The sequence below is a fragment of the Gouania willdenowi genome, chromosome 6, assembly GCF_900634775.1.
Source record: "Gouania willdenowi chromosome 6, fGouWil2.1, whole genome shotgun sequence".
In the NCBI taxonomy this organism is placed as follows: domain Eukaryota; kingdom Metazoa; phylum Chordata; class Actinopteri; order Blenniiformes; family Gobiesocidae; genus Gouania; species Gouania willdenowi.
Genome location: NC_041049.1, coordinates 50,088,454 through 50,102,471, shown reverse-complemented (window position 1 = coordinate 50,102,471; position 14,018 = coordinate 50,088,454). Strand labels below are relative to the sequence as shown.

Genomic DNA, 14,018 nt, shown 5'->3' with positions numbered 1-14,018 from the left:
CATTATGTTAAAAACATGACACATTAAGTATTTTAAATATTTTAGTTTTAATGTATGGTTCTCAGCTAATATTTTTTAAGTAAAAATCTAATCTGATTTGCTGAAAATATTGATCTCTGCTCTTTTTTTCATACTTTTCGCATTCAAAATTGTTGTTTTCTGCACAAAAAACCCCCAAAATATACTACTCTTAAAACAACAGCTGTTTTTAAGGAGAGAACCCTCAAGAGAAACATATTCATACATTAGCAGTAGCACACATTATTAATAAAATGTATTCAATAGAACTGGAGCTCAGACTGTACTGTCGCTTGTGCTGCTAAAGCTATAAAATCAGAGTGCTCATTTAACATTTCAAACCATAAACTGACTAACATAGTGCAAATAAACCTGTTTAATAAGTCCATTAATGAACAGCTTCTCACTTTTGCTTATTTCTCTTTTTAATACAACAATGTGTGAGCGTTTAAGGACCATCACCTATGAAGTCACTGCTCTGCAGTACCTGATTGAACCAGTAATTCTACCCATAAACTGTGAAAACTCCACCATAGCCCACACCGCCTACTTTAGACTCTAAACCCAACCTGGCAACACAGCTTCTGCAGCGGTTCACTCTCCTGTCTTAACTGCTCATGTGTCATTTCCCCATAAAGGAAATTAATACATATTTATTCATATTTCACTTGTTTATTTTCTATGTAGGCCTATTTTATTTATCTATTTATTATCAAATATCATAAAAAAATAAAAATAGGAATCCTCTCCACGTATCACTTTAGGGTACTCTACCCCTAGACTAGTTCAGGTTTCTTCCTAAAAGGGAATTTTCTCCCTCTCGTTGTCAGTTGTGCTTATGTCAAATTGTTGTCTATGTTTAACTAGAAATCTTTAAATGTGTCGTTGGGATAATTTTATAGTTAAGCTTGGTGAAAAGAAAATCTTTAAAATTCAAATAAAAAAAAATAAAATACTGATGAGATATGTTTGGAAAAGTTAAAAATGTTTTGCTTCATTTATCAGTTTGATTCGAAATTCTACTCATGTTTTATTTTCCAAATGTCCGTCCCTGTGTTGTCCAAGATAGGAAAAATTGCTGCGTTTGAAGAGCAGCAAAACAAAACAGCCGACACATCTTTTCATAACATAAAGGAGTTTATAGCACAGTTCATAGACTTAACACAAATAATAGATCCAAGTAATGCAGGGAATATGATTTTAGTTACAATTATTGCCCTTAGCTGTACGACTGTCTACAGTAACAAATCTGATATAATAAAGAACAACAAAATACTAAAATCACAAAAAGACAGAGAAGAATGATTGCTCTGTATCTAAAATAACTTTACATTAATTATTTACACACAAAAACATTATCTGAAGTGAAGTATTTACAAATACAGGTGAAACATAAAAAATAAGCTAAAATAGGCACTTTGTATTACGTTTCATTATTGATCTAATATTACAGCTCATAGCAGTACAAACATGTAACCTTTATTTAAACTAATTAATTATCATTGAGTTCTCCAGCCTCAATTTTCGAGCAGAATCAACCGAAACATTGAAAGAGATTGTAACGATTGTCCGACGGGTAAATTGCTCAGCAAAGTTTCCTACTATTGGCAAGTTGCTCAAAATATTGCAAATACTTTTTCTTGTTAAATAACCTCTTACTGTGGTAAGACTAATAGAAAAACATGTTCAAAGTGCCCATAGCACTATCTACTGTAAGCAACTAATGTCTTCTGCTCTCCTCTTATCTGTGGATCTGTTCCTCTGCTTATCTGCTAAATGCTCTGCAGCACTCCAGTGTCCTTCTTGTCTCGAGCATTCATTGTCTTATTGTTGTATACTTAGGGCTAACACAGTTAGCTCCAGTCAATAATTTTCATTATCAAACCACCGTGTGTGTGTGTGTGTGTGTGTGTGTGTGTGTGTGTGTGTGTGTGTGTGTGTGTGTGTGTGTGTGTGTGTGTGTGTGTGTACTGTGGGGCTGCTCATTGAGCCATTTGAACCACCACTGCCTTCCAGGCTCTGTCTTTATTAAAGTCATGCAGTGTCCCATTTGCTGTTGGTTGCTGATGCAGCAAAAAAAGAAAGAAAGAAAGAAAGAAAGAAAGAAAGAAAGAAAGAAAGAAAGAAAGAAAGAAAGAGAAAAGAGACAAAACAATTACAAAAGATGACATAATTGCTTTGATCAATTTAAAGACATTAAAGTATCTTCTCAGGCTGGTTTTTGCTTTATGTTATTACAGTGTTTTTCAACCTTGGGGTCGGGACCCCATGTGGGGTAGCCTGGTGTTTAAATGGGGTCGCATGAAATTTCTGAAAAATGAAAATACATTTTTGAATTTTTTTATTAATCTTTTTTTTTTCATTTTTTGAATTTTTTTATTAATCTTTTTTTTTCATTTTTTGAATTTTTTTATTAATCTTTTTTTTTTCTTTTTTTTAATTTTTTTAATTAATTAAAACAACACACAATCTCAAAAAACTATATATTTTCACTGTGTCAAATATAAATCTCGTTTAACTAAAATGTAGTGAAAACAAATCTGAGCTGGATCAACTTGTCACAAATCCTGGCTACTCATTTGTCATACAGTACAACAAACTAATTCTAGAAGACAAAAAATTGTCTCAAAATGGGGTCACGACCCCAAAAAAATGATTGGAACCACTGTGTTATTATGCTAAAAGGTCATATAAGCTATAGTTGTGAAAATACCAAAAATCATTTTATTATTACACAGAAAGCACATCATTTATTTCCATGTTATTTTATGATTATCACTGAGTCAAGGGAAGTACAAAATGTCTATCTGTGTTGAAATCCTAGCATACCTCACAGTAATGAGTTGGGTGGTGCATGCTCTCATCGCTCTCTGGAGCCCCCATTCGGAGCTGACTCTTGTATTTTGCACAGTGCACCACCGTGGCTGAGGTGAGGATTGCTTGTGCCAGCAGCAGCACCATCAGAATCAACAGCAGGATGTCATATGATTGCTGGCAACACAGAGACAAAGGCTACTGTCATGTTAAAAAATAATAATAGGGATCATAAATCATGCAGAATATCTGGACCATATAACCCACTTTTTCTTAAGTCTAAAGGAATTAGGTTTATGGATTTGATTAAGTTTAAAACATCTCAAATTATGCATAGAGCTAAATACAGAACACTGCCAAAAAATGTATTACCATTTTTCTTCAGTAGACAAGGGGAATGTGATTTGCGGGAAGAATTGAACTTTGGAAAGAGAACATTCTGTAAAACTTTGAAAAGCATGCGCATCTCAGTTTGCTTGGTTATCCCTTTGGAACAATTTTAATAATAAACTTAAAAGTTCTAACAACTTAAATTTAAATTATTTATAAGCAAATATTATTATATCAGTACAATGTTTTAGATAAATAAATCCAAATTTCAACAGTTCAGCTTCGTACATTACCACCACATTACATTAAAAAGCTAAATTTTAACTTGACTTCAAAAAACGTACTTTGAAATCAGGTACCTTGTAAAAGTCACAACAGTTTACAAGTTACTATTTAGACCAGGGGGCGTCAAATATATCTTAGTTCAAAGACCAAACACGGACCACTTTGATCACAAGTGGGTCTCAAACTTTTATTCTGCCCTATATGTGGTAACACTTTACTTGATGTTGTATGTATAAAGGCTTACAGTACATTACACTGTCATTATTATGACATAACACCTGTTATTAGCATGAATAAGGTGTCATGAAGGCTTTTATTAAGTATCGTTTGTTACCCGAACCCTATCCCTTCGTTACCTTAACCCCTAACCCCAACCCTACCTAACCCCACTAGAGCCCTCCAACCAACTCAAAAAACTACCAACATAGCTCCAAAGGTGTCATAATTTAGTAAATGACACTTAATGATAGCTTAAGGACAGCCTTTATGAAACCCTATTCATGCTCATGACAGCGTAATATCAGAGTTATGTATAAATGGTCAAGTAAAGGGCTATTATGTATGTAAAGTAATGGAAGTTATAAGCAATATCCAATCTTTACATTTTCTTTACTTTGTGACCAATTTTTTCATTCAATTTGGGAACTATTTGTGGAATCATTTAAATGAAATTGCAGGATTTTGGAAAAGATTAAGATTTCTTTTTTCAACAATTTGCGATTAAAAATGACTGCCATAATGTGATAAAAGCGTGGGAAAACTGTGTGCCCTGCAAATATTGTGGACTTTCATTGAATGTACTGTATGTAGTTGGAAGGGCTGAGATATATACAGTTGAATTACTTTGTATTTTTACCCAATGATTCATGTTTTCTGTAATTCCGACTTTATCTTTAATTTGATGCTCTAAAGCATGGGTGTCAAACTCTGGCCCACAGTGTAATTATATTTGGCCCACAAAGTAATACCAAATGATTACTAGGGCTGGCCCGCCAGTGTGTGGACGATTGCATACATCCGTGTGCGTTCCATAATGTAACATAACAATCCTGAAAATATCCCCACGTGTAGTGATGGCGTTCTCCTCCTTTCCTGAAGTTGTTTATATTTCACGCCAAGAGTTCTGAGCCGTCTGGCTCATCATTTTCTTTGAGTTTATAGATGGGGAGACGGGGGATCTCCTCACACAAGGACCTGGACATGACTCAAAGATGCCAGAATGTAGAAAAAATGAAACTAAGTTTGGTTTCACAACAGACTATGTTAAAAAAAAAAAAAAAAAAGCCACATCACAAAGTGAAGCTGCTGTAAAGGCTAGTTTTATTGTGGCAGCAGAGATCGCAAAATCAGCACGACCCTTCAATGAGGGAGAGTTTGTGAAAAAGTGCATGAAGAAAGTTTGTGAACTGATTCGCCCAGAGAAACAGCAAACATTTTCAAATGTGAGAAGGCTGCAAAAAAAAAAAAAAAAAAAGAAGCGTACTGTATGATCTTTATTTGAATTTTATTTAAGAAATGAATGCCATTCATGTTTTTATTTTTTTATTTGAAATTCTATTTTTTAAGTCTGCAATATTTAATTATATACTGTATAGTATTGAACTTTGCTTGTTTTGAATTCAATGTAAAGCAAAGCAAAACTTGTTTGGACCCTTATGAAAATGTTATGTGTGAAGAAGATTATTACAGAAATATCAATGTTTTACATTTTGGCCCACTGTTTGTGAAGTAATGAAGTACATACACACATCGCTCTTTGGAGGTATTATTATTATTATTATTATTATTATTATTATTATTATTATTATTATTATTATTATTATTATTATTATTATTATTGTTATACAACAGTACTTTAATTGGACAAGAGACATTCCATGAGTGCTGATAGAGTAAAAACATGCATTGGGACTTTTTCCAGACATTATCACTCTGCTGTACAGGCATTCTAATAACCATTAGTCAACTTGTCTCCCTTCCATTTGTGGACCTATTTGTTTAAACAGAGCCAAATAAGTGGTTAAATCAACAGATTTTTCATTTCTTGTTGCTTAATATTGTTGACTGATAAAATGTGTTGTACAACTCGAGTTCATGCTGTTGTGCTGAATATCAGCACTGGCGTGATAATAAGGCACTAAAATCACAGCAATGCTGATATTTTAGCCCAACAGCACTCCCTCTCCGGAGATATTGCTTAATTGAGCCACTATTCAGGACTAGACAAATTGCACAATTCCTTGGACAACAGCGCCATTGCGTCACTATTTTGGTGTTACGCCACGAAGCAGGCAATGAAACACAAACAAACCACAAACCAGAACAAACAAACCACAAACTCTGAACGAACAATGAATCCTGAATGAAAGCAAGAACCCTGAACGAACTACAAGCGAACCAAGCAAACCTGAACAAACCATGAGCCACTAAATCAAGCAGAAACGAACCACGAACGTACCGAAATTGAACCACAAATAACAAACTACAAAAAGTAATATAATATGTATCTCATACTTAAAGCCACAACAAGTAAAACGGCTCTTTCATAGTATGTCATTTTCATTTTCATTAATCTATTTATAAAAGCAAGGAATGTCTGTGTGCGCGTGTGTGTGTGTGTTTGTGGAGAAAATATCTCCACAACGCGGTATCTGATCGACCTGAAACTTTGTCAACAGCTTCCAAATACCCTGAGTGTGTGCATCCGTTATTTTGGAGTTATTCGGACAGAGCTGAGAGGGTGTGGGGTTGGGCTCTTCGGTGATTGGATAACAACATGTTCCGATAGGGATGACATCATTGGAACATAAGGATGACATCATCATTGGAGAAATAGGACTGATGACATCATCATACCGATGTTCCAAAATGGGTGGGGTATGGGGGTGGTCTCTCAAGTGATTGGCTCTGGCCTGCATTGTTTCAGGTTAAACCGAACGGGACATGAGAGGAGCACGCACTAATATTACTACTACTACTACTATAACTACTATTCTACAAATCACTTTTGGTTGTACCACCATGCCAAAAAATCTATGTGCAGAGAACAAATGGAAACATGAGGCACATGATGCTGAGTCACCTGAAGTCCAGCAACGCTGCACGCATGACAAGACGCGGTGCATCACAAACGGATGAAGAACAGAATAATGGCCTGGCCAGCAACGCTGCGCGCGAGGCAAGACGGCGTGCAGCAGAAACATGTCAGCAGCAGGAGGAATGCTTTAATACTACAGAGTATATACACCTCTTTGTACATCCAACCTTCAAACACATACTCATTTGGCCACTCTACTTAAGGTCCCACTATATACAGTAAATACATACCTCCTATGGGCTCTGTACTAGTTATTACCAATCGGCAAACCATGGATTCAGCCCATCGACTTTAATCATGCTGAATGGACATAACCTTAAGTAAACAGCTGTATACTGTATATGTTTCTTTAAGAAATCAGCGCAGTTTAGTGTTTACCTGCTTTTTTTCAGCATTCGAAAAAAAAAGTGTTTTTGCAATTTTCAAAATAAATATATTTCTACAGAATTATGTCATCGTGTTCACTTCCAATCCTTGTCAATGGGGCCAGCAGGTAGTACAATAAACTGCAATTTCTTGACAGAAACTGAACTTAAGAATAATAAAGTAAAGTAGCTTGGAAAAACATTGACATAGACCCAGGGTGGCATTCAGAGCCAAATTATAAACATAGATTGCATCAAAAACTTATAATTACATTCCTGAAAGTTAATTTCATGGAGATTTTTGCTTTCCATGTTGCACAAAGCTTTCAGTTTATTAAACTCACCTTAGCAGTTGGCACATCATAAAGGAATATTTCTATAAAGCTTATCACACTGGAGGAGAGGAAGCCAGAGGCTGAAAAGAGCAGAGGAGACGTCACGCTGCTGATGGCAATTAACACCTCCACCTGAGACATGAAGGGAAATCAGATAGAGAAAAGAAGTGAAAACTCAGAATAAAGAGCAAAAACTTAAAAAAAAAGAAAAAAAAAGAGCATTCATACTGTGCTCACAAACTCACCAGGCATTTGTTGGGGTATTCGGACACTACGTGACTGGCAATGGCACTGGGAAAACACTGCAAAGATGACATGGATGTTAACATAAAAAACTGCTTTTATTTTTTTTAAAAAAAGAAGAAGAAGAAGAATCAAACATACAGCCACAAGGATCCAGAAAAAGGTGACAGACAAATAAGGGCCTGGCAGCAAGGCGTCCATGTTAAGTGCAATAATTCCTCCAAATACAGCTGAGATTCCCACGATAACTTCAATTACCTGTCAGAAACGTCCAATAGTCACTCATGCAAGCATTAAACTTGCAAACAGGCAGCATTATAAAGCACAAAAGAATGATATACTCACAGAATAGGCCTTAAGGAGACGAGTTGGGAACACAGCAGGTTTAATAACCACGGGTCTTTCAAATGTCTGGAACATGTAAGAAAGATTGAGCGTTTTAGTGGAAAACAGCAGAAGAATAGAGAAGGAAAGATGGACAGCCTTCAGATGTTGGAACAGAGGCAATCACTCACTCCCATAGATACGCACACACATACACACATTCTGTCACACACACACCTTCCTGTGGCAGCAGCAGTCCTCTGCAGAGCGGGCCGACAGAATGACAGTCGTAGCCATGAAAACCTCCAGCAGAATCATCAAAATGAGGTTAAAGTTGATCTGAAAGCACAATAACAGAAGATTGAAACAGAAAGAAGAAGAAAAAAGAAGAGAAAATGATGTGAAGAAGTGCTGGGATGAGTTTACGTTGACGGCGGACGGGTTCAAGACCAGTTTGCAGCCGAACCAAACCAGACAAGTGGTGGTAACGGCAAATGTTGACACGTAGACCAGTTGAAAATCTGAAACCTTGAGAAGAACACGAGACCGTCAAAGAGTTTTGATTAAAATTCCATTCAGACATAGTTATTTCCTTCTCATTAGTGTGGTTGGCGTAAACTTACTGCAACGTGTCTGTTCTTAGCAATAGCAAAACTGGCTATAGCTGCAGGGATGCCCTGTGGAGAAGAACAACAAAACACTTTCATCAGAAGATGTCAACAAATACAAGTTTTGGTAGTATACACTGCATTCATATGATCGAAATGTAAAGATGATGGTTGGTAAGTGAATGCAAAGGGTACATACAGAGCCTGCAGCACAGCGGAGGTAGTCCATAGCAAGAGGAAACACATTCCCCAGGTACAGAGAGAAACCAGAGGTGACAAGCAGACTGGCCTGAAGACACACACACACACACACACACACACACACACACACACACACACACACACACACACACACACACACACACACACACACACACACACACACACACACACACACACACACACACACACACACGTGGATATGCACAGATTGTTGAGACAATACATAAAACATGTAAATGTGTAGGAATCCATGTGTAAATGTATATAAAACATCAGGTAAAAACATCTCGTTGACTCATAAGTAGGAGCACAAAACAAGATTTATTAATATAACTAATTTCTAGATTGGGATATTCTTTTATTTTTCCATAAAAGAATAACCCCAATCTTTAAATATGTCTGAGTACACTGATAAACCCTGTAGTGTGCCAGTACTTTTTTGCAATAGGACAAATGCCCACCACTAAAATATAATAAAACTGTTTACTAAACCTAACCCTAATTTATTAATTAATTTTATTTCTTAGTTATATGAATCAATTTTTAGTGTTTTTTTTTTTTAGTAATTTAGGTTAAATATTCTATTCTAATATTCTTTTTTTTTTTTTTTTTACAATTTCCTTCTCATCTTTCAAGACATGAATAACAGTCAGCATTAAGCACTTTCTAACAATTTGGATTTGCATATATTTGATTACTAACAGGCTCTTCTTTTTAGTTTATTATTATTATTATTATTATTATTATTATTATTATTATTATTATTATTATTATTTTTATTATTATTATTATTATTATTATTATTATTATTGTTATTATTATTATTATTATTATTATTATTATTATTACTATTATTATAGAAAGACAATAATAGATTTTTATCGTAGTAATTTATTTCTATTTTCTCTTATTTATGAAAAATAACCCAAAATAAAGCAAATTAAGATCTCTTTTAAATTTATATTATTGTTTTAATTTTACTTTTTACAATTGCAGTCTGTAGCACCAACCTTGTTTATTTATTTCTGTATATTCAGGTTTTTTTTTTTTAATTTATTTTGTATAATCTCAATATTTTGTATTTATATAAAATTTCAACCCTCTTTTTTACTTTTTTAATGCTGCTGGAAATCAAATTTTCCTGTGGGAGCCTTCCCAAGACATTAATAAAGTTATCTATCTATCTATCTATCTATCTATCTATCTATCTATCTATCTATCTATCTATCTATCTAATTTTACTTATTTTATTCCTTTATCTATTTGTGCTGAGTTGTTAAGTTCCCTAAGAGTGGGAAATATTATCAATAAGGATTATGTCCTGTTTTACTTTACTTTGTACAATATCACGTTGTTGGGCAAATGTCCCTTTTTTTTCCCTAGTTTTTGTTGATTTTTTAGGTGGGCACGTGTCCTAGCCCCTCCTCCTCTCACCCCTATGAGGACACTGTAGAGCCAGGCCCTGTAGCTGAAGCAGGGGTGCTTTAGGGGCTCCGGCTGTGCCAGCTGCAGGTCACTGGCTCTCACATCCACAGTGAAACTATCTCTCTCAGGCCTTTCCCGCTCCACTCTCTCCAGCCTTCTCTCCATTTCCCTCTCTCCTCGCCGTCCCAGTGTCCCACCGCCTCTCTCCAGGGTGGGCATGTGGCTGTAGGTGAACTCCTCTCTGGCTGAAAGCTCGTCACGATGCATCTCTGAAGGCAACTTCAAAAAATGGGATGGAACAAAAAAAAGAAAGGAGGTGGGTGTCCTGCACCTGTGGAAGGGACAGGACATTATTTGACTTGTCTTTATTCCCTTTTATATTTACTCTGAATAACTGTTGTCTCTCTGTATAGTCATCAATTATTCCAGCCATCAATTACTCCTCCTATACTTTTTTAAGTAACGCTTTACTTGAAGTTTGATACATAAAGGCTGCCATTAAGTGTCCATCTTTACCTTGACCCTATAACCCTTTGTTACCCTAACCCCTTGTTATTCTAACCCTAACCTTAATCCTAACCCTAATCTGGGTGGAGAATTTGTATTTTTAAAGGGTGGGCTCAACTCATCTGTATGTTTATGTATTTATAAGTATATCACAAATTGTTTTTAAGGTAGTTTTACAGTGAGATTATGATTTGAGCACATTTGTTCCCACCTTTGACCACTCAGGTCCTTAAACCTTATCCATTTTTCCTTACCCTAACCCTAACCTTCCCTTCCACATGCCTAATCCTAACCCCAGATACCAATCAAAACCCTGAACCCACCCTTCCTAACCCTCCTCCCCACCCTGTGTAGCACTTTATTTTTTATATTCAAATCTTAATTATTAATATTTCTGAATTGCGATAATTTTTTCTTTAATCTCGTGGGAAGCTGCAGACCTCTACCTCTTTTAATGAGTCGTGGACCTGTTTTTGTAGGTTTGTTTACTTTTATTATTTAAATTTCCTCTTATAGGGAGGGAGAAGGGGTCCCTGTAGCTCATGACCGTAACATTTCTATCCCTACCTAACCCTATAGATCCCTCCACGTAACCCAAAAAATGCCAACATAGCTCCAAAGGTCTCATAATTTAGCCAAAGATGTCATAGTTTAGCAAACAACATTTAATGACAGCCTTCATAACCCTTTATTCATGCTAATGACCGATAATGTCAGCCGTATTTCCCCTTGCTTTCACACTCACCTCTTGCAGTCTTCCCAGTTCCTTCCCAGTCAAAGTATCCTTTGCAAACTTCAATCACATCCCCAGATGGACAGCTTGTTCCTGTCTGCACTTCTTTCTGTTTCCCAACTCATACTTCCACACTTCTTCCTCCTCTTGTACTTTTCTCCTCCTCTTTTCCTTTCCTGACCCTCTTCTGTTCCACGCAGATGTCTCTCTTTTAGGCAGAAGCAGTTCTGAAAAGTTTTCCTGAGCCCTTCAATGTGCAGAGCTGAGAACACATGGCTCTTGTGCTGCCAGGCATCTCTGCGCCAAAGGGAGAGCGCCTGTGCATGACAACAAGGAGAGGGAAGAAGGGGCTCGCGACAGGGGCACCCTTTTCAAAACGCTCTGTTTGCTCATGAACACACACATGCACAGCAGCCCACTCACTAATGTGAACAATAGGCCTTCCAGAGCTGGCAACATGACAGCTTACAGTTATGTAGTTAGGAGAAAAAAAAGTGCCTCACAGCAAAGAGGGAGTCGGATACATTCAAACTATTGATTTCTTTATATAAAAACAGTTATTTGTAACAACTTGCTGTGTTGTAACCTGGTTTACTTCGAGTTTACCTTCCAACGCCTTGCAGTGCTTTAGAAAAAAAGGCGACACATTGCATTTTCAGTGCTCGGTCACATAGTTTCCTGTTTATTTGAAAGAACAAATCAGAATTAATATCGATGCTTTCTATAGGTGAAAATGGTTGTAAAAGTGTGTCCTTTCTGTGTTTTGGTGCAAGTGCATGAATGCACACCTCAGGAATTCATTCAGACTTCAACCCAGCTACGCATTCTTAGGCCTACATTGTGCCTGGGTGGTGGTAACCATGGTAACTCCTTAACAACTTGATGTCACTGCAGGGACCCTCTCCATTCCACACAAACAGTATTTTTCTATGATTTCAGTTGGCAGCTTTTGACCAAAGCACCAGAGACCAGACGTGTCTTTAGTGATTTCAATCAAAGTCTCACAATAATAAAGATTATTATTTTTCCTGATTATGAAAGGATTTGGAGTATTTCTGTGCTTTCAACGAAGTTAATTCCTTCCGGTTGAGAAACACCAATATGTCCTATGACAAGAAATGTAAATATGCATTAAAAAAAAGAGTAGGTTTTCTAGCTAAACTTAAAATTCAAAAGCATCCCTTCAGGGAATAAAATAAATCCCTGTAACTTTTCTAAACTCAGTCTTTGAGTTCAAAGTGTGAGATGAAGACTCTCAGTATCTTTCCTCTGACAGTAACACTCAGGGTGACACATGTCTTCACCCTGCAGTGCAGTGCACACAGAGATGGACGTGAAAAGAACAAAGCTCGTCCTGTTCTCGACACACGTCTTTGATGCTCACTCTGTACTTGTCAAATAACACCAAAGATTACTGTGAACTTTTTATGAACAATTCAGATTTGCCTTTTTGTTACCTTACTCAATTCTTTTTTATTTAAATACATTGTATTTTTGAATAGTCTTTATTCATTCCCCCCACTTTTATCATGTTTATTTATTTATTTATTTATCTTTTGAATCCATGCACACTGCAGGTTTACATGCCATATCACACTTTATATGTTATCATTTTGCTGTAATTGACAATCATATTAGTAATGATAAGAAAATGCATGACACTTATCACTACATATAACTCTTTTAGTAAAATAATCTATACTTTTAACAACACTGTTGGATTACAATGGTGTGACTATACGATTCCTTGTCTTAACAATGTTTATTGTTTGTGTTTTCTTATTTTGTAAGCTCTGACCTTTAGCTACATTACTGACCTCTGAATTATTACCAAAATAGATAAAAGTAAGTTAACCATTAGCTAATCCAAATGCAATTGCACATAAATCATCCAACAAAGTTTGAAAATAAAATGTTAGAATCAATAATATGTCTTTATGAAGAAAAACAGTAAGATAAGATTGGTATTCACGTAACTGTTCACAGTTTTCATTTGAACACGACTGAGTTTCCCATTCTCACTGAAGCCGACTGGCCGCCCTCCAAAAACCAGCACTCATTCCCTCATTAGCAGTGGTTGGCTTGTTTTGTTACTTAGTCTTATTGTTCTGCCTGATTAAATTGTAAAAAAAAAACATTTATAGCATCTAACATTTTTACTTGATTTATCTTTATACTACAAGGTAAAGACAGTGATGAAACAAATATGTTGAATAAAGACACATAAAGCCCAATGCAAGGTTCCCAACATTAGCAGAAATAAATGGCGTGACTCGGTTCTGACACACAGGTGGTTTGTTGTTTGGTGAAACATTTTAAATCAAAGTTTAGTTAAGGCAACTGAAGACATTTCACTTCTTTTCTAATAGCTTTCTTTAGTTATGATCCAAACTCTTCAGTTTGACAAAAGGTGAGAGTTTCCAGCAAAACTTCAAACACTATTTTCTTTCCTCAGCTACGATGAATAAGTAAATGACTTATTTTTCCGTTTATTATTCAGAGTTTGAGACTTGCTGCTTAAAGTTATTTGCGTTCGTGTCAACTCGACCCAGCGTGTTTTGATGCCGCGGCTTTGCAGCTATTCTTACACAAATACTGTACAACACGACATGTTGTGGGTCTGAGTTGGTTTGATAAAAAAGAAAACATGCTCACGTCTTTGTAATGCACTTTGGTTGTCAACAGAAGGGGTTTTGGTATTTTAAACCACCC

At 36.1% G+C, this 14,018-nt stretch overlaps 1 protein-coding gene across 4 annotated transcripts; it reads right to left on the bottom strand.

Annotated features, from left to right (window-relative positions):
• Positions 1 to 1,197: 1,197 nt before the first annotated feature.
• Positions 1,198 to 11,639, bottom strand: mlc1 (modulator of VRAC current 1). Of its 4 annotated transcripts, XM_028449866.1 has the most exons (13): positions 11,319 to 11,637; positions 10,076 to 10,397; positions 8,619 to 8,708; positions 8,435 to 8,488; positions 8,238 to 8,339; positions 8,049 to 8,150; positions 7,833 to 7,898; positions 7,629 to 7,745; positions 7,490 to 7,546; positions 7,254 to 7,376; positions 2,848 to 3,009; positions 1,983 to 2,081; positions 1,198 to 1,906 (listed from the first exon to the last, which is right to left on the bottom strand). In XM_028449866.1, exons 2-12 carry the CDS (start codon positions 10,331 to 10,333, stop codon positions 2,001 to 2,003), a joined length of 1,212 nt encoding a protein of 403 aa, XP_028305667.1. In that variant the 5' UTR covers positions 10,334 to 10,397; positions 11,319 to 11,637; the 3' UTR covers positions 1,198 to 1,906; positions 1,983 to 2,000. The 4 variants fall into 4 exon arrangements, with proteins under 4 accessions (XP_028305667.1, XP_028305668.1, XP_028305666.1 ...); XM_028449867.1 differs by having other exon boundaries at positions 1,198 to 2,081; positions 2,853 to 3,009; XM_028449865.1 differs by having other exon boundaries at positions 1,198 to 2,081; positions 11,319 to 11,636.
• Between the last annotated feature and the right edge of the window lie 2,379 nt (positions 11,640 to 14,018).

Bases quoted from the DNA above. Each gene is read 5' to 3' on its own strand.
- mlc1 (XM_028449864.1), bottom strand. From the start codon at position 10,333: ATGCATCGTGACGAGCTTTCAGCCAGAGAGGAGTTCACCTACAGCCAC. The intron at 7,746-7,832 runs GTGAGTATATCA...CGTTTCTGACAG, and splicing joins GTCTCCTTAAGGCCTATTCT to GTAATTGAAGTTATCGTGGG. The intron at 3,010-7,253 runs GTGAGTTTAATA...CTGTGTTGCCAG, and splicing joins ATGATGTGCCAACTGCTAAG to CAATCATATGACATCCTGCT.